The 25179-nt window shown below is 43.3% G+C and overlaps 1 protein-coding gene across 2 annotated transcripts in view; it reads left to right on the top strand.

Annotated features, from left to right (window-relative positions):
• LOC138515844 (decreased expression in renal and prostate cancer protein-like) overlaps positions 1-24727 on the top strand; it is an 82352-nt gene extending 57625 nt beyond the window's left edge. The window contains exons 12-19 of one of the 2 annotated variants that reach the window (XM_069630589.1): positions 947-976; positions 1622-1651; positions 2327-2356; positions 5224-5256; positions 5815-5844; positions 8791-8808; positions 21421-21462; positions 24306-24727. In XM_069630589.1, the coding sequence (XP_069486690.1) occupies positions 947-976; positions 1622-1651; positions 2327-2356; positions 5224-5256; positions 5815-5844; positions 8791-8808; positions 21421-21432 (183 nt within the window). In that variant the 3' untranslated portion in view covers positions 21433-21462; positions 24306-24727. The remainder of the gene's footprint in view (positions 1-946; positions 977-1621; positions 1652-2326; positions 2357-5223; positions 5257-5814; positions 5845-8790; positions 8809-21420; positions 21463-24305) is intronic. The other variant, XM_069630590.1, reaches the window with a different exon arrangement.
• The last annotated feature ends 452 nt before the right edge of the window (positions 24728-25179 follow it).

The following is a 25179-nucleotide window of genomic DNA, read 5'->3' as shown; positions in this document are numbered from 1 at the left end:
TCCTGCCATCGGGCAGTCCAGCACCGAAATGCTAGGCAATTCTCCTCTGAACAAGAGTACCAACAACAACCTCAGACATGGGTTTCAGCCTAGTCAGGCCTCATCAGTGAGGTGCAGCTGTGCCTCTGTAAGAACAGTGGGCAAGGGGTTGATGTCTGGATTCCCCTGGTAATTTAGGATGAAACCCAAAGCTACTTAATATGCAAAACAAGGGGGGTTCTGGGAGTCCCTCTACCGGCACAAACACAGCCCATTGACCTGTTCTTGGGTGGATGGCCCTCGGGAGAGTCTCAACCAAGTCTTTAGCTCACTGTCCCTTTCACAGCGGAGAAATATCCCTGAGACTCTCCCGGGGGCCATCCACCCAAGAACAGGTAAATGGGCCCAGAAAGTGCTAAGTATCAATGGATGAACTTTGCTTAGATTCTATGCTCTGTAACAGTCTTTGCCAACAATCACCCAATAGAAGTTCTTTCATTGTACTCCAAGGAGGTGCTTTATAGTTGAGAGAGCGACATAATGCTTTGGTGCCCACATCCATAAATACTGCAACAAGTTCTTAATATTAATTCAAAAGATTGTAGCAAAGATTCTACAAAATGTGTTTTTATTATAATTAATCACCTCCAGGTTTTTTAATATGTCTTTTTGATAAAATGACTTGAAAGGATTTAGAATTACGATTTTAAAACGCTTATGTTAATTGGACTAATGTAGATTTTAATATTCTACCGTATACTCCTGATATTGAATAAATCCATTGAATACGAGTGAGTTTCTTGGAACGTTGTTTGTCTCCATTCAGAACAGCAAACCCATAAAGGACCCTACCGGTAGCATACTTTGCTATCTCTTACTTGTAATGTGCTTGCCCCATTACCTTGCTCTCCTTTGTTTTAGCATAGCTTTTACATGCAAGGTAACTGTTGTCCGTTTTCTCTTTCAGGGGCTCCAGGGTCCTCTTGGTCAAGCAGGGGTAAGACCACTTTGGGATTCCTTGGTTTGCAGTTTCATGGATCGCATATAGAAATGTTATATGTTATATGATGTTAGCAGGGTCGGTCTGGGCCATAAAATTGTCTCGGGCACCAATGAAAAAGTGGTCCACAGTTGCAAATGGTTATTCATTCCTTTTGTGACACTGTTTGAATAGTAACCAAGGGGGAAGAGCTTGATAAAATGTGATGCAAATTGTGCATTTTTAAAGAATATGTATTCAGCAACACTGGCCAAAACTACTAGCCGCATAGTGAAGTAACTCATCTAACTGGCCCACATTGGCCAAAAAATGGCCCACTTAGACCCAAAAAACTGGGCTACGCCAGTTTTTTTTGGTTCGGCAATGGGCCTATTGCCCTATAGGCCAGTCCAAGTCTGGATGTTAGCACCAACAACCAAGTTCTCAAATTTTTTGTTCAATTGCGGGAGTGGGCGAAGCCTAAAAGGATTCCTTATGGGAATTCAGGATACACATACACGCCTTTAGCATTTAAGGGGGCGATACATCTCGTTCACCCGTATTCGTCGTATGTTCTCCATTTCCATTATTCTATGGCCCTCCTTTGTTTTACCATCATTTGTAATATTATGTAAGGTAAGAAGTGTCCGTTTTCTCTTTCAGGCGCCCCAGGGTGCCCTCGGGCAAGCAGCGGTAAGGCCACTTTGTATTTCTTAAGGTTGCAGAATCACTTTCTACCATTTCTCTTTGTCTGTGCATTCTTAGCCTCACTTCTACGCATGAACAGTGAAGTTGGTTCAACAAACACGTGCTACCACTGAAAGCAACTGAATTTTCTGTTCACAACACTTATTTGTGTGTCACTAACAGAAGAAAACATTGTTGTGCTTGTGCAATGGGTGATGTTGGGTAAATAGAGCTTGTTTACTTGCCTGATAATTCTTGTGAGTAATTCCTTTATTTTGCCAGAGATGCTTGCTTTATGGATAGAGTCCAGTTTCAAGTGGAAATTATGCTTTCTATTTGAGAACACGTGCCCAGTTTTATTAAAGACACAACGGTGAACTGTGTGCATTCTCCTCCTTCATTGGTGAACATAGAATCAGGAACGAGAAATAAAGTAATATAACTCATGTGGAAGACTGGGAGAACCAGACACATGCAAGAAATAGTAAACACACTCTAAAAACCCTGACAATTGCTCTCTCTGATTATTTCCTTATGTACCTGATTGTAGAGAGCTAGAAAAATGTTCTGGGTCCTAACTCCACTGTAATCTCATGTTATTGCACATTATGTGGATTGTGCATGCTGGTGTCTATAATGATGTCTTTGCACACTAATAGGCATGCTCTTTCTCTTTTGTAGGCCTTGCAGACTGCTTTAGCTCAATTACTGGTAAGAGCATTGTGTAACAGCAATCTATCGTAATTCTGTATAAGTGTTATGTTACAAATAGATCATGGCATATTATTCCAACAAAACCAGGTCATTGTTTAAAGATATTTTGAAGGGTGATCCATTTTTTGCACTGTAGAGAGGATGCTGTGACTTAAGAAATCCAGCAACGTCTCACCCCACTTCTGGCAGTATAGTATAATCATGAACTCATGATTTTGGTAGGGAAGTCATGTATTATGAATTAGATCAAACACGGTCAATTGTATAACTATATCTGAGGATATTGCATGTCACTAAGAAGCTCCCTCCAAAAGGCATTTTTCATACCCCTTTTGTGTAAAGCTAAGTTTGTTTTATTTCTTTCAATTCCTGGGTGTCATCCCTTTCGCTCCCAAATCCATGGTTCTCTTCCATACATTTGTGTAGTCCTCCTTAACAGTTTTGTTTCCCTTTGTATTTTCTTGCTCTTCATTTCAACGTACCTTTTTATAGCACTGAATATCTTTGCTATTGTCTCTTTTCAATGTGTTTTTCTTTTCATGTTTTCCTTTCTTTTTCCTATTTTCCAAATTATGTCTAATTATTTCTCCATTCATGGTGTTTTGCTTCTCTCCCATTTCTTTTTTTATAACTCCTCTCCCATGTTCTTGATTCTTTTGTTGTATGCATCATCTCTGCCCATGAGATTGTGAGGTACAAAAGCAGGTCGTAGGAGCTGAGCAGGATGCGCTGTGCCTGCTCTATTTAGCTCTAATAGCGTAACTACATTTGCATTTTTGATTGCAGCAAGATGTGATGTTTGTAAAGAGGAAGTAAGGTTTAGGCATGTATAGCTACATTAATGTCTCCCAAATATTATGTACAGAAAAGGGCATCATCATTCACTAAACCTAGACACACTTAATGGTATAACTCTGAAACACAAATTGCAGATGATTTGACGCTGACTGAAACAATACATTTGATTCAGCCCAAAATCAATGTACTGTGCTTAGGGGGTGTTAACGCCCTAGCTTGTTTGATTTTCTATTAATATAAAATGATGTGGGGATTCTGTTGAAACAGGGTCTATCTCATAAAGATCCATACCAAAAACATGGTGCATCCATGTACCTCTGCTGCATCAGTCTCCTGACTCATGTAGCCCTTACTGTCCAGGGGCACAAGGAAGGTTCAAAGGTCACATGTGTATCCCTGACAGCTGCTGTGGGCCAAAGTAATTGCAGCCAGAGATAACATTTTGACAGCACCTCTGAACTAAATTGTAATTGTAGTTGACTTATCGGTCTGATGGCAGGATAATCTAAAATAATACGTCATTACTTATATGGTATGGTGACCAGTAAGAGCACACATTTATTAAAAGACACAGCACATTTGATATCATAAAAGTGTCAACCCTGACAAGTCAGTGATGTTAAGCATCTGTATAGGAATGTATATTCATGTTTAGGCTGGATGCTTCCATGGCTCCCATTGTGACAATAGCCGGGATGCTATCTTCCTTTGATGACGGGTAACACCTCCCCTCTGGCAAAAGGAGCTCTCACCAGGAGTTATCCTGGGAAAGCCACCTCAAAGGATCCCTCACAAAACAATCTATCCTCACACCAGGGTGCTGCACTAGAGAGGGCCTCTGAAGTCATCAGGCATGGGCAACGGGTGGAGTTAAAGTAGCCTGGGAGGGAAAGGTGGACTTAAACCTTTCTGTTGGGGCTCTTTCTCTTCCTGTACCCTACATTTCCTGCAGGATATGGCACTCTGGACATAATGTAATAAGGTTATTGTCGCTTTTTACAGTAACAGGAATTGGACCCCTTACTGCAGGCTTGCTGTTGTCCAATACCTAGAGTCAGTTTGCCTATACAAGGAAGGGGTCTCCCACTCCTTCCTTGAATAATCATTGGAGTTTAGAGAAGGCAAAAATAAGTAAATGAATCTCTATTGGGAGTGCAGTCCGTTCCAAATTTCTCCAACAATTAGGTGAAGATAGAAAACTTCCAAGGCCCCCCTTAAAATCCCAAGGGAACAGTTTATGTGACTGCTGTTAAGACCAAGTCCTGCCCCTCTGTCTGATGCTCTACAAACAGGATCCTCATTGGAGGTGAAGAATCCCCTTTAGGCTCCCAGCCAAGCTCCCTGGAGTGGGAGCACAGAGCAAGAAGGACATACCCTGTCTTGGAGCCCCTGGTAATGCCCAAGAACAACTCGACTCCAGTGTGCATAGATTCAAACTGTATTCACGCCATTCTTGATGTTGTTTCCTAGGGTAATACTAAATGAAGTGTTTGTGAAGTTTTTTTCCAAATCCACAATATCAAAAAACAAAAAACATTTGCACTGTTGCAAAATTAAGTAGAACTCCTGTTTGTGCTATGTTTGCTGTGTAACATGTAAAGACATGTTTTTACTACATTCCCTTTCATGTTACACAGCAAAGGATACGAAAAAGAAACAGTCTGCTTCATCTTTTCCCTAGTGAGAACATGCGTAGATAATGCACTTTGGGGAAAAACATACAAGGTTTTTTCTCAAAAACCTTGATTTGTTCCATTCCCGGTTATACCACTAGCAGAATTGGTGCTCCATTCATTTGCTCTGTATGTTTTCCACAAGGGCAAAGATTAGACAATCTCGGCCCTGGAAGCATTGTTAACCACATGTTCGGCTCTGGCTCTCTAGCATCTTCATAACAGACATTCGATTATCTGGCCTGTTTAGGCACCATTGATCTGATCAAGGGAGCTGGCTAACAAAGCGTTTACTGTTTTCAAATGATGTTGGTGGCAGCATCTAATTCATACAGTTATGTTGTAGCACAATATATTGGCAATATTTAATGCAACTGCTTGCTTTTATTTTAGGGGCTACCAGCAACTGCAAACCAAGGAGTAGCTGTAAGGACACTTTATTTATTCTGCCATTTGTATTGCAAATCAAAAAAAGAAAATACTTTTGTATATCGTTGCTTTTTAAAATAAATTAGGTTTAACATTTTCTTTAGCATAAAGAAAGTGTTCACAAAAACAAAGATGCAAAAAAAGTAAAGATGATTGTAAAAATAGAAGCAAAAAACATTCCATGTTAGGAGCAAATACAGTAGTTCAAGGCAGTGTAGGGATGAAGTTGAAGAGAGGTGTATTTAAAGTATGAGGTCTTCACGTGAAGTTCCGTGATTGGTTATTTTGGGTTTTCTCCACTTATAATTTTAAAATATGAGTTTACATGATATGATAGGTTAATGTGCTATAGTGTGTTCATGTATGACTTAATGTGGTATTCGATACACTATCTATCATGATCAAAATATTTGCTTTTCAAAAGTATTACACAGACAGTCCAATTTATAATTAATGGACAGGTTTGCAATGCAAATTAGCACCAATCTACTAGTTCACGCTAGTGCTTATACGCCATCAAATACTAAACTCGACATGTTCTTTTGTTAATTCTAGGCATTTCCTGCAAACTTTAATCAAGCAGCGGTGAGTCCAATTCTTTTCTAAAAAAACATGCTATTTATTTGCAAGAATCAAACCGTTGTATACATAGATAACTGCATGCATAATTGTTTGAACCTAAACAAATGGAACTAGAAAGTATGCAAAAAGCATCATAAGTGTCTGTGCATTGGGATGTGGGCATGCACACGCGGGGCTTTCTCCTCTTCTAAAACTCTATGACGCTCCCTGTTTTGGGGAGAGGAAACATTATCCCTGAAAATGAGAAACACGACCCCAATGAACTGGCAGAAACCACAGCCGTTCCAATAGCTCGCCCAAATTCCCAGGTTGCTTGAATGATTACAAATTAAAGGGATGGTCTAGTAAAAAATGTTATTTAAAAAATAGATAGGCCACATAAAAAAAAATACTAGCATCCTCCGTTTTAAAACTTCCTATGTAAAATTGTGAGCTATTCAAGCTCAAAATTCGAAAAAGCAAGCACAGGGGCGCAGCCATTTTGTGAAATGGAGGCCCTCCTGTGCTGGCTTTTGCTTTTGCTGCACTAATGAAGGAAAAGCCAGCCAGCTGTAGTAAACAAAGTCTACCGCTGGGTGGCTTTCCCTTCATTAGTGCCGGGACTCGGAGGACGCGGACCGGAGACCAGAGCAGGAAAGCTGCAGCTGAATCTCGGTAAGTGCTATTTATTTTTTTTACAAAAAATAAGCACTAGCTGCGGTTTTTTTTCTAAGTTTTCCGGGCTGGAGGAGCCCGGAAAACTTAGAAATAAAACTGCAGCTTTAAAAACGTTGTATTTATGCTTGCGGTCGCTTTTGAAGCGACCGCAAACATAAATACAACGTTATTGTGTTGGAAAACGCTGCGGTTTTTCTTTCCAAGTTTCTCAGGCTCCTCCGGCTCGGAGGAGCCTGAGAAACTTGGAAAGAAAAAACGCAGCGTTTTCCAACACAACCGCGTGTGTTTCTGCCTGCTTTGGCTATCACTTTGGGTCTCCGGTGCTCCCCCAGGGGAGCACCGGAGATCCAAAGTGAAAGCCACAGCAGGCAGAAACACACGCAGTTATGTTTACATGCCGCATAGTGTTTCTACCTGCAGCTGATTTCCCATTTGGGGCTCTCGGGCTCCCCGTGGGGAGCCCGAGAGCCCCAAATGGAAAAGCAGAGTCAGGCAGACACAACGCGGTTGTTTTCCGCAATGCCGCGTTGTGTCTGCCTGAATCTGCCAGGCAGACACAACGTGGTTGTGTTGGAAAACGCTGCGGTTTTTCTTTCCAGGTTTCTCAGGCTCCTCCAAGCCGGAGGAGCCTGAGAAACTTGGAAAGAAAAACCGCAGCGTTTTCCAACACAATAACGTTGTATTTATGTTTGCGGTCGCTTCAAAAGTGACTGCAAACATAAATACAACGTTTTTAAAGCTGCGGTTTTATTTCTAAGTTTTCCAAGCTCCTCCATCCCGGAAAACTTAGAAAAAAAAACGCAGCTAGTGCTTATTTTTTGTAAAAAAAAAAAATAGCACTTACTGAGATTCAGCTGCAGCTTTCCTGCTCTGGTCTCCGGTCCGCGTCCTCCGAGTCCCGGCACTAATGAAGGGAAAGCCACCCAGCGGTAGACTTTGTTTACTACAGCTGGCTGGCTTTTCCTTCATTAGTGCCGCAAAAGCAAAAGCCAGCACAGGAGGGCCTCCATTTCACAAAATGGCTGCGCCCCTGTGCTTGCTTTTTCGAATTTTGAGCTTGAATAGCTCAAAATTTTACATAGGAAGTTTTAAAACGGAGGATGCTAGTATTTTTTTTTTTATGTGGCCTTTCTATTTTTTAAATACAAATTTTTACTAGACCATCCCTTTAAGTTACTACAAGTAACTATGACTCTATCTGGGCTTAAACATGCACAGCGTTATTAGATTCACAAGGAGGTTAGTATGAATAACTTTGACTTACTCCTAAGATACTTTATCCAAGTGAGCCGTAAGTAAGTCCGAGTTATGAGTATGTCATGAGCAAGTCCCAGTTACTGGATGCATGTCAGAGTAACTCTAAGTAACTTCGTAGCAAATCAGCTCAAAATACATTACTATGAGAAACTATGAGCTACTGTTGGAGAAGGGTATTCAATTCACAAAGCTACAATGAATACCTCTAGAGTACTACTGACATACTCCTTATACATCAGGAATAAGTCAGAATTACTGATAGTAAGTTATAAGTAAGTCAGTTCAGAGTTACTCACAGTAACTTCTTTGTAAATGAAATGTTCATCTACAGGCGTTATTTGTAGTAACTTCTTTGGGAATCTGCAGAACAGCCATCACAAATCCTTTCCCTATTTGCCTCATTTCAATACCTGACATACCACTGATTGTAACTGCCACTTTTGTGGCATTGGAAAACAGATGCAATACATGTGCTCCTGTTTTGTAAACTGCCAATGATTCTGAGTGACTTGCCCCAAATGTAGGGGTGTCCCTAAGGTGCATTGCCTCTTCTTGGCCACTCCTTTCAACTCGTTCATGCTGCATAGGCAAAGAGGGTGATTTCAACAATCCACAGATTTTGGGCTCACGTTTCAAAAAGTGGAAGAACAGAATACATTGCAAGACAATCCCTACATTGTGTGTGAATCAAAGAGATTTTCCACATGCATCATGAAATGCCCTCAATGCTATTCTAGCTGCTCATTTAATTTTATACTGAGGCCCCCTCTATGCACTCGAAAGCACTCGATCGATCACCAGGAGCCCTACTAGCTCTGGCTCTGTGACACACACACGATGTACTGGCATGCTTAGCTTATCCCAGGAAGTTGCCCCGCTGAGGTATTAGCAGCAGCGCAACCTGGTTGTGACTGTCAAAATATACATTTTGAGTAGTGATCCTAAATTAAATACATTGTTAGATGAGTTACATGCTCCAAACATTGATGCAATGTCTTTGTGTACAAAACTAATCTATCTTGTGTTTTTCCACAGCTTGCTAAACTACTTGGGGTAAGTGCATTTTGCTAAGTCATTTATGTGTGGATGTTGTGGCTTTTTAGCAATATCGCCTAAAGGGACGCATGCCATATAGGTAAATTACCTGCATAATTTGCAAAGATTTTCACTGCAGGAAATCAGTAGATGCCCGTGGGAAACCTGTTTTATTTGTTTGTATGTGTTGTTACATATCTGATTTGCAAAGCCTAAAACTGGAGTGGATTCTGATGCCCAAAGCATCTCCGAGATGCCCATTAGCTAATCGTTGTGTATTGCGTTATAGCATCTCTGAAATGAAGCAGGCTTCTGCAGATTTGCTCTAGTTTTACACCATCGTTAGGTAGCTGTTAGGGAGACCCCCACCTCTTTTGCTGGATTTAGGACTTTTTAATTTGAACCCTGGAGCGAGACCTTTTTTCTCACTCTCTCATGTGTTTTTACCTGATTTGGATTTTTTCTTTTCACTGTATTTGGAGTCTGACAAACTCCACAGGCATCTGCTTTTTGCCTGGAGACACAGAGCACCTTCAGTGCAATGCCACTGATTTCTCATAAGGTTTAAATACCTTTTCTTGTGTGTACTACTGTTCCCAAGAATAGTAAAGTGAAAATGACTTTACTTAGGTCCAGCACACAACATCTTATGGGGAGTGCTGTGGGGTTACCTAGTAGGCCCGTATCCTACATTATCATGTAACATTTTTAGCCTCACTACTTTAGATGGCTGGTGGCAGTGGTTTACTTTTTCCTATCATTGTGCTTTTCTACCACAGGCTGAACCCTCAGCTGCAGTACCTCACCCATGGGTGACCATTTTGTCAAAATGTCCCCTGTATTCTTTTTTCGCCATTTTCTGTTTGTGAGGTCTTTCTTGGCTTTTACTCTGTGTTTTGAGACAGTTTGAACCCTTTGTTTGTCTTGCCTTTGGCGGGCTTCAGCCCTGAAGCACACCTCTGGCTCCAGTGTGTCTGGAAGGACAGGATGTGAGGGATGGTCCCGAATCTCCCCTGTCTTTTGTCTCTAGAAATGCCTGAATGCAAATTGTCCTGATTGGCTGACTAGCTATCCTTTCAGGACAGCCACCCTGCTGTGTGATTGACAGCCTAATCTGTGCATGAATGGGAGAAACCTGCTTAAAAGGCAAGGGTTTTGGGACACCAGGCAGAGTCTACCAGTGGGAGAAACACCCAAGGAAGAAACCGTGAAAAAAGCTTGCTGCAACCTCCTGGACCTTTGAATTCCCTGGTGAATCCCCGCTGCTGTGCTGAACTCCTTTTTCACCTTGACAGAGATGCTTCTCCGTAATGACTTCTCCATGTGGGTTAGTGGGACCAACTAACCCTGATAAAAACTCCACAGGACCACCATCCCCAATTGGCTGTGCTTCTTCGTTGCTGTAAGAACCCAATACCAGGGGTCGAGTGTCCGTAGTTGAGTGCAACGTCTGCTGTGGAACAAATCCAGCTAGAAGCTCCAGGAGACTCCTAAGGACCACCCAGAAGCAGGTCCTCCAGATCCAGAGTCCCCTCACCAGAGTGCGGGACCGAGGGAGCGAAGAGAGTCCAACCGGTCTCCAAAATCAGCAACGGTGCTGTTTGCTAAGCGCTGAATCCACTAAGTGCCGCTGAACCAAAAAGAGCCGTAGCTGTCAATGACCTCCCTAGTACCACCGCAGGAGCCCTCCAGATGTCCTCCCTCTTGTCCCCATGACTGAGGCTCAGGAACTAGGGTCTGCACTGGTGTAGCAAGGCGGAATCCAGCTGGCCCACTCTTCTTCAAACCAGAGGTACTGTATAGGCTTGGGGTACTTACCGTATTGCCTTTTAGCTGTTCTCCTCTCAGTTGGGGATTGCATTGGCTTACCTTTTAGAGTTGATTCCAAATCTCTTTTCACAGGCTTAACAGCTTGTGACCCTACAAGTGATTTTTTTTAACAATCTCTCTAACTTTGTTCAAGACTTTGACCTAAGAAGTGCCTCAGCTCCATAGACTGTGTTCCAATTGACTCTTCTCGTCCATTGACTTTGATACTGTTTGTCCCTCATAGGTCATAGCTTGTTGTAAACTGTTACTGCTGGGAAAGGCTTATATAGACTTCATTGGAGGATTAAGCTGTCCTCACATCTTCTGAGAAAATGTCTAACATTTTTCCTTACCTAACCTTTCCTTTCTGCAGCCTCAGAATCTGCTAAGTATTACTAGTGTAATAACTAGTGTGATATATAAATGCTGTTACTGTCCTTATGACTGAAGTCACCTCACGGTGCGGGAATTGTATAAGAAGCATAGCCAAAGATTATCCACTAACTTGTTTTGATTCTGACAAGTGATTTTAAAATATATTTTCATTGTTACAATGAATTGCCATTTTAAAGAATGATTATTAAAAAAATGTATCTTAATTAAATAAATAACTATTTATAAGAAAAACCTTGAGTGTAAGTGTTACTTGGTTACTTGTTTTTATGGATTTCATTTGTACAGCTCTACAGCTCACATTTACCCCTCTTGAGATAGGCCTGGCTGCTCACTCACACTAACAACTTGTGTAGTACAGACCTATCCCAAAAGGTGGGTTACCTGATACCAAGCAGATAAGTGTTGTGTAGTCTCTGCTCAACACATGGCTTACGATGCCAGGCCTGTGGCTCTGGAACATTACTGTTAGAAGACACTTCAGGGAGAGACTCTAAAAGGAAAATGCTTTAATGTGCCGGTCATGATTCTGTGTACAAAATGCTAAAAATCAGGGTGAGAGATCCGTAGACAGCTGTCTAGTTTTGAAGCTATTTTATTTTGCTTCCAAAACGATTTTGCACAGATAGATACCTTTAAACATGTACAAGGCTTTCGATAAGCACAAAGGTTTTTTGGACAGAAGTTTGTTTTACAGGGGAAATACAGGTGAGTATCGTCCTCTTCTCTTGTCAAGGAACAATTTCCACAGTGATGCACGAGTATGCAGTACAGGTAAGTAGTGACGTAGAATTTTTTACGGGGTGCCGCCCAGGACTGTGGTAGGTCCGGGGGTACTAAACACAGTCGTGTACACAACACTATCTACAAAGACATATACACAGGAGTTGTGCCACAAGACATCGACACAGAAGTGTTTTGTCAAAACGGAGCTGGGTGAGAGTCTGAGGTGGTGGTGGCCTTCATCAGGATAATCACTGGTATTTGTGCTGTACATTAGGGTAATCTGTGGGGGAAGGGATAGCTGTAAGGATCTGAGGAAATCAATGATTAGTTCAAAATGTAAATGAATAAAGGCTGATTAGAGCCTGAAATACACTAACCGTTATCTTCACACTCTGGGGGGACCCTGTCTGTACAAAGCATGGTCCAAAGCACATCCAGCGTGGGAATGTGCGGGGGTGGTGTGTGTTAGACCACGAACTAGGGACATCAATGGTGTGGGTGTCTACTTAGCGCGGTGAAAAAGGTCACAACCTGCTATTATTAGGGCTGACTGTGAGACTACCCTGCCGACTGCAGGAAACAAGCCTGACAGCGGAGGTGAACTAAAAGCTGAGAGGTGCCGCTTGCTATAGTCTAAAGTGTTTTAGAACGAGGTGTTGCAAGGTGGTTAAAAACGCTCACAGCGTAAGCGTGGTGGGAGAGGCAGTTACACGTGGGGGTATTGTGCCCGTGTCTCGTGTAATGGCGGTCAACCGGGGACTCCCGTGACGCCGTGGTGTATGCCCGTACAGGGGCTGTCAAGTAATGACATAGCATCTAAAAATTCTATGCCAGGTGAGTGTGGAAGTATGGCATGCTGCCAACAACGTGATCTTAAAACTACAGCATTTACTTGACACGGTTGCTGCATCGGTGCGCGGCCGCACTATCGTGCTGGAAATACATAGAAAAGCGTCAGGAAACACTCGAGCTGTTTAAGAAAATGCCGGTGAGGCAAGTGGGGCGAGCTGGAGGTGCTTGGACCATCTGCTAGGTTGAGAAAACAACCAAAAAAGGCAAGAGTAGCAACGAGATTTACCAGTGCCTCTAAATGGCAACTGCACTCCTCGCGGAAATGGATACTGCCGAGTAGTGCAGTTGCCATTTGTTAAAAGCACTTACCCAGTGAGACAGCCAGCCAATGGGGTGCCGGCTGGGTGCTGGGATGAGTGTGTGACTCGGGTGTGAGTGACACCCATGGTAATTGGTTGAGGGTGTTCGGCCAATGGCATTTTGTTAGTTGGGCACTGAATGTTGAACGTTCAATAAGTAGTCTTGGACCGATGACCCAGACTCCAAGACCCATTATATATATGATCAAAGGGCTGGACTAAATATACAAATGAATATAAATCTGAGTACCCCATTCACATACAAAAAGCAGAGCACTTATATATATATATTTTTTAACCATCTATCGACCAATTGGCCGAATCAGAATTATTTTTAATGATAAGACACAAACATTGGAGGCGGGAACATTAAAGTAGAAATCCGACCACCAATGGATGTGCACCTAACTTTTTTAGCACAGGAAAGTAGTGAGAGAGGAAAGGGATAGACTTTCTACATCATGTGTACATACATCTCGTATGTAGGTGGCTCATCCGAATGGCAACAACGCTTCAATGATGGATAACAGAAGCATGTGGGTGGACAAAATAGGCGGCAAACACAAGTGGGTGCTGTGGGGGGTGACATCCGAGCTGATTGATGGTGACAAGGTTGAAAATACGGATATACACCCTATGGTGGTAAAACAGTTTTCAATACATATGTTGCAAACAAAACATAACTCAGAGGAACACCATGATGTCACTGGGTGGTGATCATGCCATTGTTCTGGGATAAATAAAGATGAGAAAAGTCAATGACTAAAACACATATAGCGTATAATCGATCAGTGACATATAAATGTGCAGTTTATCTTTGCAAGGTATATCAGTGCCAGAGATCAGAATGAATGTACCATAAGCAGGCGGCATTAGTGGTGCATGTTATAACTAGTGTGTATGGGCCACATGATGGCGTAAGCCGGAGCACTGCTAAAGCTGTCACGTGTGCTTGGTGACCCAATTGGGAGTCTAATGCAACTGTAGAGCTCTAGGTAAGGAGTGGATCTGTCCCAGAAATGTTTCCACTCTACGGTGATGTTTAGGCCACTTCTCACTGTGTCCAATCTGTGGACCCATTTTTGTTCGAGCCTGGTGAGGGCTAGATTGATGTCGCCTCCTCTTTTTTGTTGTTCGAGTTGTTGCAGGATAGTCCACGTCAGTTGCTCATTTGTGTGGCCTTTTTTGCTGAAATGTTCCACTAACGGTTTGTCTTGTATGGAGTTCTTGATACAAGATCGATGTTTGCTTTTCCTTTGCTTTATGGGTCTGAGGGTTTTCCCAATGTAGATGAGGTCGCAGGGACATTTTATCACATAGATGACGTTTTTGCTCTCGCAATCTGTGTAATTTCGCATTGTCCAGATAACATTTTTGTGGGTGAAGGTCTTGCTGGTCTTAGTGTAGAGACATGTGACAAACTTACCACACGAGTTGTGTCCTACTATGGGCGGTAAGCCCCATAGAGTAGGTTGTTGTTTTTCTGGTTCCAGGAACGTGTGCACCAGGGTGTCTCTAAGGTTCCTATTCTTTTAGAAAGCGAAAAGAGGTTTCTTGTCTAGAGTGCCTTTGTTTTTTATCAGGTGCCAATGTTTGTTTATAGTGGTCTTAACCACGTTACTGATGGGGTTGAATGTGGTGACACAGACCGTCGGGTCCATGGGGTCCTTGGTGATCGCAGTCAAGCAAATGGTGCAATCGGTGTTGGCTTCCCTTTTCCGAGCCATTTTGATGGATTTCTTGGGGTAACCTTGTTCACTTAGGCGTGTCTGGAATTGTTTAGCGTGATGGTCAAACTTTGCTTTTTCTGTGCAGTTCCTGCGTATACAGAGAAATTGTCCGTATGGTAAGTTGTATTTCAATCCTTCGGGATGGAAGCTGGAAAAATTAAGCAAGGTGTTTCTATCTGTGGGTTTCCTGAATAATTCTATTTTTATTGAGCTCCCAGAGTGGTAGATGTGAAGGTCCAGAAAATCCACAGCTTGACAATCCCATTCGATGGTGAACTTTATATGAGAGTGTCTGTGGTTGAGCCATCCGTGGAACTCAAGCAAAAGCTCTTTGCTGCCTTCCCACACTAGGAGAACATCATCGATGTATCATCACCATAGCAAGATGTCCTCGTTGTATATATGGTCGTCCTCGTACTGAGCCATATATAAATTAGCAACGTCAGGGGCAAAAGTAGCCCCCATGCTGATGCCTTTTATCTGCTGGCAAATCTGGTGTTTGAAGAGGAAAAAATTCTCGGTCATAGCTAGTCTAATACACTCCAAGATGAAGTTTGTGGGAGTAGATGTGGTATCAGTTCTTCTGTTGAGGCAGATGGTCAATGCTTCCAGCCAATCCTGTTGGGGGATTGAGGTATAGAGTGCCTCTACGTCCATGGTAGCCAAGATGGTGTTACAGGAGAGGTTTAAATTCTGTAGGACTTTAATGGTGTTGGTGCTGTCTTTGATGTACGACTTCATCTGGCCGATGAATGGTTTCATAAAAAAGTCTGTGTATAGTGACAAAGGTTCCAAATGTGAGTCACAGGCTGAGACAATGGGGCGCCCGGGCGGTTGAGTAGCGTGTTTATGGATCTTGGGGAAGATATAGAACGCTGGTATCCTTGGGTGGGTTTTATTGAGGAAATGGCGCTCGTCCTCGCATATCCAACTTTGGTCTTCTGCGTGTTTTGTGAGGCTCGGATCTCCTCTTGTAGTCTTTTGGTGGGATCTCTATTTAACTTCTTGTATGATATGGTATCGGCCAATAGGCGCAAGCATTCCTTGTTGTAGTCTGTGGTGTTCATGCAGACAATACCCCCACCTTTGTCTGCTGGTTTGATTGTGATAGATCGGTCTAGGTTCAAGTCACCCAGGGATTTTCTTTCTTCTATGCTGAGATTTTCTTGATAAAAGTTATTTTTAGTTAGGCCTGTGTTAATTGTGGTGGTAATCAGCTTTTCGAAAGTGTCAAATTAACTGGGGATAGTGTGTGGAGGAGGTACAAAACTGGACTTAGGTTTGAGTCCTGTAGTGTTATCTTGGCTCCTTTCGATGTTTTCGGCACCAGTGTCTTCTGAGTTCGGTTTGTTCGGGAGGTATACTTCGAAAAAATATTTCAATCTGAGGGTACGAAAGAATCTTCTGAGTTCTGCCTCGGTTTTGAAAGGATCTGCTTTGGTGGCTGGGACAAAAGATAGTCCTCTTTGTAGCAGCATCTGTTCTGAGTTGGTCAAAGATCTAGAGCTATCCCTTCCCGCCACAGATTACCCTAACGGACAGCACCACCACCAGTGATTATCCTGATGAAGGCCACCACCACCTTGGGCTCTCACCCAGCCCTGTTTGGCCGAAACACTTCTGCGTCAATGTCTTGTGGCACAACTCCTGTGTATATGTGTTTGTAGATAGTGTTGTGTAGACTACTGTATTTAGTACCCCTGGACCTACCACAGTCCTGGGCTGCACCCTGTAAAACATTCTATGTCACTACTTACCTTTACTGCATACTCGTGCATCACTGTGGAAATTGTTCCTCGACAAGAGAAGAGGACGATGCTCACCTGTATTTCCCCAGTAAAACAAACATCTGTCCAAAAAACATTTGTGCTTATCGAAAGCCTTGTAAATGTTTAAAGTTATCTATCTGTGCAAAATCATTTTGGAGGCAAAATAAAATAGCTTCAAAACTAGACAGCTGTCTACGGATCTCTCACCCTGATTTTTAGCATTTTGTACACAGGTACCCTCCTGGGCATATCAGGATTCCGCCAGGCGCCCTTTATATATTCCGGTCATGACTCTGACAGACACAGTGTGAGCATATTTGCAATCGCAAATGGAGAACCAAGCTGTTATGCTGTCATGTGAGCACCACCATATGTTGCTGTATCGAAAGCCGTTCATCGCAGTGACTGATGAGCAGGCTTTTCTCTCTATATACGGAAACCCATAGTCTGAGATGCCACCCGGATCAAGGGATGGGGGCTATGGCTACTTGAGTATGACTTTAAAATATTTCAGAAACCAGGCAGAGAATAGATCCAAGAGAATAGATCCATGTCAAGACACCCTTTAACACCAAATGGACAACACTAGAAGAAGAATACATACACTCAATGTTGCACTGAGCATGTGCAATTACCATTTAAGTGTAGGTGGTTAAACAGCTAGGCAGTGACCCCACAGTAAAATGATTTGCCACAAGGTCAGGACGCAGAGGTTGAGGAAGAAGTGAGCATTAAAAATGTACAAAGCACACCCACAGAGATGAACAATAAATACTACCCAGTGACTCAAACATTGTGATACCCAAGACATTGTGCCGAAGGATGGTTGACATCACCTATTATGGGCATAGTAGAGTACTAGCAAAACAAAACAGATAAGTGATACCACGAGGGTCCCAACACTGGATCACATGATTGACAGAATGGTAGTAGCATGCCACTTGTGTAAGTGCACCAGCAGAAAGGATAATCAGAGACCTCTTCGAATGATCTGCTTGAGGTGGTCTTGCTGAGTACGACATGAAACATCTTTGGTTCCTCGACGTTCTGCAAATATTTACCTCTACTGATGGAGGAGTACTCCAGATTTTTCACTGTAACACAGACATCATCAACAGTGGTGATTCCCTTATACATGATGCTTGTTCAGCATGGTAAATTACAAAGACCACGGGGTCAGCCAAAGGGCACCTTTTAACGGGTGCACGTGTGCAGACTGCAAGATAAACGAGAAGCATACGCATCAAGATCATACCCATCTGAATGCTTAATGAGCACATCAAGAAGATGGTGCAATGGGGTGTGCCATGCTGCAAGCATATAGGAATGGTAACCCCAGCTTTGCAGACAGGTGGTCATCCGAGCTCATGTTAGGCTAGAAGCTCAGAATGTGAATACCAAGTCGGTGACCAGAGATACAACACAGTCATGAGGATGTGAAGGCAAGACTGGGAAGAAAATAAGAAACGGGGCAGAGTGGAAAAGACTGGCATTAGAAGAGGGTCACCCGCATGCTGGTGAAACAGTACCACACACGCAAGTTGGACACCCCATTTCATCCTAACCCGCTGAAGACAACTCGTGTGAAAGGGACACTGGTCAGGGCAGAAACTCCAGAGCGCATCATCCCCAGAAACTAATCATTCTTGAAGAATCATGTGTCACTAATGTGCATACATCACTCTTCCATCTCCTTCAGCAGGGTACAGTTGCTCCCTGCTGAAGGAGATCCCAAGATGCCAGCGGTGGACTCACATGAACTGTGAAAATAGGAACACCAAGGGAGATGCTCTGAATGTTTAATTGAAAGTAGATGCAAAATGAAATGGAAGATCCTGAACAAGAGAGAGATGTTGGTCTGAGCTGGGAAGATGACGTATAGGACTGGCCCTCTATTTGGGATATGATATGATAGGTTATTTATAACGCTCTTAATACCCAGAGGTTTCTAAGCGCGGACCCAGGGATCAAACCTGTGTTGCTCCGTGTCATCTTGCTATTTTGATACATGGCCTCTTGTTTCCAAGGTGAGCACTTTGCCCCTGAGCTATACTCCCGAGAGCTGTGATCAGCATTGGACAAGAAAAACCATGGGAGAGGATGAAATAGGATATGTCAAGAATTGACCAAGATGAGTAGTCCTTATAATGTACTGGATAGTGAGCAATAATGAAGCAGCAGCATAACTCCTGAGCCCTGTGCTGTGCATCATTATTAGCAGATGTGGAGGAAGACTGGAGCCCAGCAGGACATCAACGCTCTGTACTGCCCAAAAGACAGGTTCCATGTTCACTGATGCAGGGAAAGGATCAGTGGATCTGCACATTCTCCCCCCTTCTGTTGCAGAAACACCTGCAGTGTATCCGAAACCTTTCACTGCTGCACGTGTAATTAGTACTAGGCCAAGATTTGCTCTACTGCAAAAAAACATAGGGCCTCATTACAAATCAGGCGGTCCGGAAATAACGGTGGCGGTAAACCTGCTGCCACCGTTGTTTCCGGACCGCCTGATCCCGACTCCTGCAGGCGGGAGGTGATGTTCCCGCCAGGTTTGACCTGGCGGGTTTAACACCGCCCGACTGCAGGCAGACGAGGAAACACCGGCAGCATTACGAGATGCTGCCGGTGTTTCCATGATCCCCATTCCCATTGAGTCCCATAGGACTCAATGGGAATGGAGATTAACACCATTCCGCCTCCGTGATTCCCGGGAAACCGGGGTTGTAATGCCCCAGTAATTCCGGGAATCACGGAGGCGGAATGGTAATACGAGTCGGCGGTAACAAGGCAGTTTTACCGCCTCGTTACTGCCGGACTCGTAATGAGGCCCATAGTCTTTCAATGCATTTTTGCACCGGGCGAAGAACAATGACTAGGGCAAACATTACCCCGATGCAAAATGCATTGAACGAATATGCTTTTGCTCTTGGAAAATGGCTGCCCCAGTGTTCATTGCACTCGCACTGTTGGGAAGTTCCCAAATTACTGGCCCAGTCTAAAATAGGGTGTTAGTGATGCCTCATGATCAAGTCTGTTATTTCAGATCCTATGTGCTGAGTCCAACATTACCGCTGAGGAGTTGCTGGAATGTTCTTCTTCCACACGTCGTGACATGCCAGAGTGCAATTTACTTGATGGGAAGATGCCTCAGGCCAAACAGGATCTCTCTTTTCTTGCATGGGCCATGCACCCATGCTCATTCGATTAATCTGCATTCTGACTGCAATGCTCGTGAAATAGTGCCTGCACTTTCAGTGGCTGAGTCGCAGATAAGTAATCAGTAGTAACTTGAGTTTACTCTTGGCTTGATATTGGTGACATGGGCTATTCAATTGATAAAGAAATTACCAGGAGTAATTCTGGCTAACTTCTGACTTAGTTCTGGAAAGATTATAATTAAGTCAGGAGTGAGACAAAGTTACACCTGGTAGGTTCTTTGCGAATCGAATAGTCTCTTAAGAGGAACGACTCACAGATACTCCTACTAATGTCTTTGTGACTTCACCCCTCGTTATAAAAAGGAACGGTTTGTATGTTCTGTAATTCCAAAGAGAGTGCCCTTCACCTCACAGGGCACTGCACAAAGAATTACTCTTTCTCGCGGGATTGAAAAGACAATTGCCTCTTTGTTAAAACAACACACATTGGTCATAAGCCAAGAATGTTTTGTCTGCTGTCCAATGTTCCATTCCCCTAAACATTCTGGAACGACTATTGACATTACTATTACAGGGGTCACAAATACAAAGGCTCTTGTAGCTTTCCATGCATCATGTTATAAGTCTTTCAAGGTGCACCAGCTCCAGCCTGTGCTGGTGATTGTTCTGAGTACACGTGTTAAAGGGGTGTGGCTCTCTCGTCTTCCATTGGGTCTGTTCTGCGTGGTCGGTCTTGAGTATTCTTGTAGAATGATAATGATGTCACCGGTTTAACAAATCCCAGAATTACATTTTGTCTCCACTTCAATGACGATGCCAAGGAATACTGGTGCTGGTAGTGACGTTTCTCTCTGACTTGTTTTTTTCACAGCCAAATCCTAAACGAGTGCTTCATTGGTGACTGTTCACTCGAAGTCAAATCAACACAGTGTATCCTCTCCAGATTAAAACAAATGAACACATTGATGAAAAGACACATAATGAAAATAGCCTTGGGTGTTGCTAGGTCTGGAAAAGATCAGTGGCTAAGCTAATGTCGGGACTGGCGGGACTCGGGGCTAGGTAGCATTTTGGTTGTAACCCCTGAGCTCCTATCCGGGGCTACAACCAAAAGACCCGGGGCTATAGCTCCCTCAGTCCCCCTCCCCCTAGCAACGCCTCTGAAAAGTGCACACCACACATGAAAAGACATAGATCAGGTTCCTCACTCTCGCTTGTGGCAGGCAACCGTTTGCCATTGCCATGATGTGTATGTTTCCTATGGAGAAACATTTATGGTTGTTCATTCTTACTCACTCTGAGAGCATGCAACATTTCGCAGAAAATTGAAGCTAGTGGAGCATATTCTGAGTTTTCTTTTCTGTGCCTCCTCCCCAGCTACCAGGCTGCCTTCTCACACCGTTGCCATCATGTTGTACATTGCCACCTGGTTGCCCAACAGTGCTGCATTGATGCAAGAAATATTATAGAGGTAATTGCGAACATGCACTAGCTAGGCAATGCATATCACACGTACCTTCGGTTGGGCAACTGCCCTGCCCTTGGTTAGCACCTTACACAAACCCAATAGCATAAAACAAAGCAGTCATCTGATTGCAGATGGTGCAGGGCCTTTGTATTCCTCATTTGTTTGTGTCTGTGCTTAATAATTCTGCAACAGCATTGTGATACATCCCGGTCTAGGCGCTGTCAATAAATGTAATACATAAATAATTAAATACGTTGGGAATGTACTTAAAGAGGTGGATTTCATGCATATATGTCGCAGTTGCTTTACAAATGCTTAGGGAGTGAATGCAACATATTTGATTAGTTTTCAAAAGTAGAACTAAAGACGCACATGTATACAGAAAATAAATGACGTGTGCTCAATCAAGATTCGTGTTTCTTTCAGAAGAAAAAATGATCAGGGGCTTGCTGGATGGATGACGATAAGGTAAAGAACATGTACTGAATGTATGTTTCGGCTCCTGATGTGCTCACGTTAGTTTAGATGCATAGGGCCAGATTCTCAAAGCTTTTTGCCCTGTTTCAGATCAGAGATTCCAATGAGCACCACAGAGCTTCCCGCGACCACAAACACAAGTCACTAAGGCTAAACATGCAGGAACTCTGGAGATTCCTGGAGCATCTCTGGGATGATCTGCAGCAAATCTGTCTGAATCATGCGAGTAGCTCAAAGGTGCTCTAAGCATCTCCAGATTTGCGCCAGTTGTAATCTTCGTGAATCTGAGAGGCTCATGGCATCTGCCCATGTGCTCCAATGCTGCGCCGTGAGAATCAGGCCCACAGAGTGTAAACAGCCACCATTCCGATTCAATCTAAAGACTCCCACTGCTTGCAATCACCTTTTCCTATGTTGATGGCCCTTGGCTAGCTCTGACTTCACACTCTTTGCAGTCTGCCTAGAAGATTTCAAATTGCATTCCTACAGACTGTTGTCATAAAACATGTGTTCATTTCTCGCCAATTCTTTTAAAGGGAAATTGAACAAAAAGTAGTGAACACTTGAAATTTCCAGCGATGACAGCACACAACATGCCCTCTGAGAATTCATAGATGGTGAAATAGAATGGGGAAGGGAACAGTGAATGGAAAAATAATATTAATCATGCAAGTGTAGAGAGAAAGAAAAAAATGAGGTGACAACATAGCGAAGGACAAGTAGATGTGTTAACAGAGCTGCTGCCCCTACACACATGGCACATATTTGCCCATTTTAATCAAGCTGTATAATCTGCTGGAGCAGATGGCATCTACTTTACAGAATTCAGATCTGCAGTACTCTACAGGGTATTTTGATTACTTTTGGGTTGGGGTGGTATTAAACAATAGGCATCTTCGTGGTTCCTGGATTACCAAGCCTCTTATTGCCCAACCAGGAAACAAGTTCCTGATGATTGTCTCCATATACGTGTATTGTGGCTGGCATGACATACATCCCCATGGAGTCTATCTGCTCTTTGCGAGTGTACAAAGCAGGAAGGACTCCATGGTGAGTTCAGCTTCCCTATCGCAAACACATTGGAGGTGGCAGGTGGCACCTCCGGTATCTCCTAAAAGAGCTGGCAAGATGTCGCATTTCCCATTCTGTCAGGAGCATCCAGATGAAAAAGGACCGGGTCCTAACAACACCTAGACAGTCATTTAACACCACGATGCATAAGGGCACCAAAGTGACGTTTATTTTTACGTGCTGCATTTTAGTATTACCACTGGGGCCACCCCACCCCTAACAACAAATGCACACCTCCGGTTGTTGTTTAATCGCATGGTGGTGTTGCGCTCGGACAATGAGGACATGTCCTCAGCCCATTAACATGATTGGGTTGACCGAGGAGTCATCCCTGTACTTGTGTGATCTGAATGACACAAGGCCTAGTAAGATTGTTGTTTTGTCCTCCCTTTGTTTCTCCCTATCTGTCTTGTTGCGCCTAGAAACACTTGTGTACAGGTGTGTTATAAATGCCATATAATATCACATAAAACAAGATAGAGAGGAGGTGGGCTCTAGTTTTGAACACCCCTGTACTGGGCTGTGTTTATTAGTTTTATAGTCTGGATTCGTCTGTGCAAGGTCACAGGTTGGTAGAGGTGGACCCACACCTATAGGATGTTATTGGGAGACAGTCCTGGTTAACTCGCTGTTCTTCATTTTTAGAGAATCCTATGTATAAATTGATTCCCACACTCAATGCAGTATTTTTCAGTGAGATCTCTATTGTTTGCAGTGTAGACTCATAGTCTAGTGGTGATCAGCCGACACTTGTTTCGACCTCGAGGTGCCGTCATCAAGGCAAAGGAAGAGTTGTGGGAAGTGGGGTTGTTGCCCCACGTCAAGTCCCCTTGGGGTTGGAGTGTTCAATTTGTGTCCCAATGTTAGTCCTTGAGTTGTCTGAGGCATTGCAGAATTGCTCCTTCGCGATTGTTTACAGCAGCCTCAGACAACCCAAGACCCAATATTGGGACAAAATTGAACGCTCCAACCCCAAGGGGACTGGACCCGGGACAACAACCCTTCCTTTGCCTTGATGAAGACCCCTAGAGGTGAAAACACGTGTCGGCTGACCACCACTAAGAACGAAGAACTGCGAGGTAACCCGGACTGTCTCCTTATAATATCAAACAAGCACTCAGTGTTAACTGAATCTATGCCTATGGACGGGAGGTGGGTGTTCCGTGCACATCCACAGCATGACCCAGAGAGGCCTGGATAATGAACTGCACCAAAACCCTCGTGAGAGAGTACCTGGCCTGCTTGAAAATCCATGCATGCTCTGCATGTGTGCAGACCCTATCACAGATGCAAGAGCCAGGACATGTGTGCAGTGTCAATGTTAACCACAATGTCTGAGGTGGGGCCTCGTGGTCCCGCAAATACTGTACCCACACTTGTGTAAACTTTCACATTCACCTCGAGTATTAACATGCACGCGGAATTATGTGTATATCTCTTGGTGGCATTATTTTGTTAATTGGGCAGTTGGTCCGACTTTAAATGACACCTTCGGATGTGCATGAAAAGACTCACTCACCTGGGCCTGATGCCCATTTGTTAATAGAATGCCGGATACACTGCTGATGCAGGTGCTGTATCCTAGGAAGTGGGGGAAGACATTTTATTAACAGATTGAAGCCATTTTGTTTAGAGGTATTTATTAAACCGAAATCTGCATAGGTTAAACAAAGCCTGTTTTCCATTCAGTAAATGCCTTTAACTTGTCAACAGATCATGTTGCCATGTTTGCATCAGATATTTGTGTTTCTTTTTTCTTTTAGTTGGAGGCGAACGTGCCCATGGAAACTGCTTGAAACACATTTCAAAATCGAGCCTGTGAAGAAAATGTCGACCACTTTTACATATGTGCCTTGAAGATAGTGTCTACTCTGCATTGCACTGCAACACAAAGGGAACATCAGGCACGCCTCTTCCTGGAAGAATCCTTCATAATACCATGTTCTAGAAATAAATGAAACACTTCTGAAAAAGGTGCTAAACTCTACTGAATTTGCCAGATTCAAATTATCTGTGTTGTGTTTTCATCAGTCGGTAGGACTACTAATATCCATGTCTCCCCTGCAAATAATCCAATTCTGACTGGCTTGATGATTAATTCGTGTATATTTTACCTTGTAAACCTGTGGCTTAACCTGTCTGCAATTTCTGACTAGACACAAATAATAAATTCATTTGCATTTGGTTCTTGTTGCATTATTTATATATTTGGGGATTTTGCAAGACACACTTCATTGCACCTTGTTGAATGTAAACAAGGAAGGACAAGGGCGATTAGTGAAGTGCATGGGTCACAATCCAGGGCTTGAAGTTGTGGTGGAAAAGGAGCAGGTTGAAGAAGTTCCAAAGGTGTTGGGAAAGAGTTCCAAATGGATGCACCTCTGAATAGCGAAGGTCACGTTTTGAAGCCCTCGACTTGATTTCTGGCTCGAGCAATGTAAAAAAGGTTTGACTCACCTGCAGTGGCGGCTGGTGAATTCTTTAACTGGTGAGGCGTAAACATATGTCCCAGATATGCCACAGTAACCGATTATAGCGAGGGAGCCCGCACCAATAAAGTGAGGTTTGGGAGGGTTCTTCCCTCTAGAATGTTTTTAAAATATTGGGTTAAAATGGTGCATTTTACAGCACACTTAT

The sequence above is a fragment of the Ambystoma mexicanum genome, chromosome 6q, assembly GCF_040938575.1.
Source record: "Ambystoma mexicanum isolate Mex_15411 chromosome 6q, UKY_AmexF1_1, whole genome shotgun sequence".
NCBI lineage: Eukaryota > Metazoa > Chordata > Amphibia > Caudata > Ambystomatidae > Ambystoma > Ambystoma mexicanum.
The sequence above is the reverse complement of the archived record's forward strand: the minus strand, read 5'-3'. Positions and strand labels throughout refer to the sequence as shown.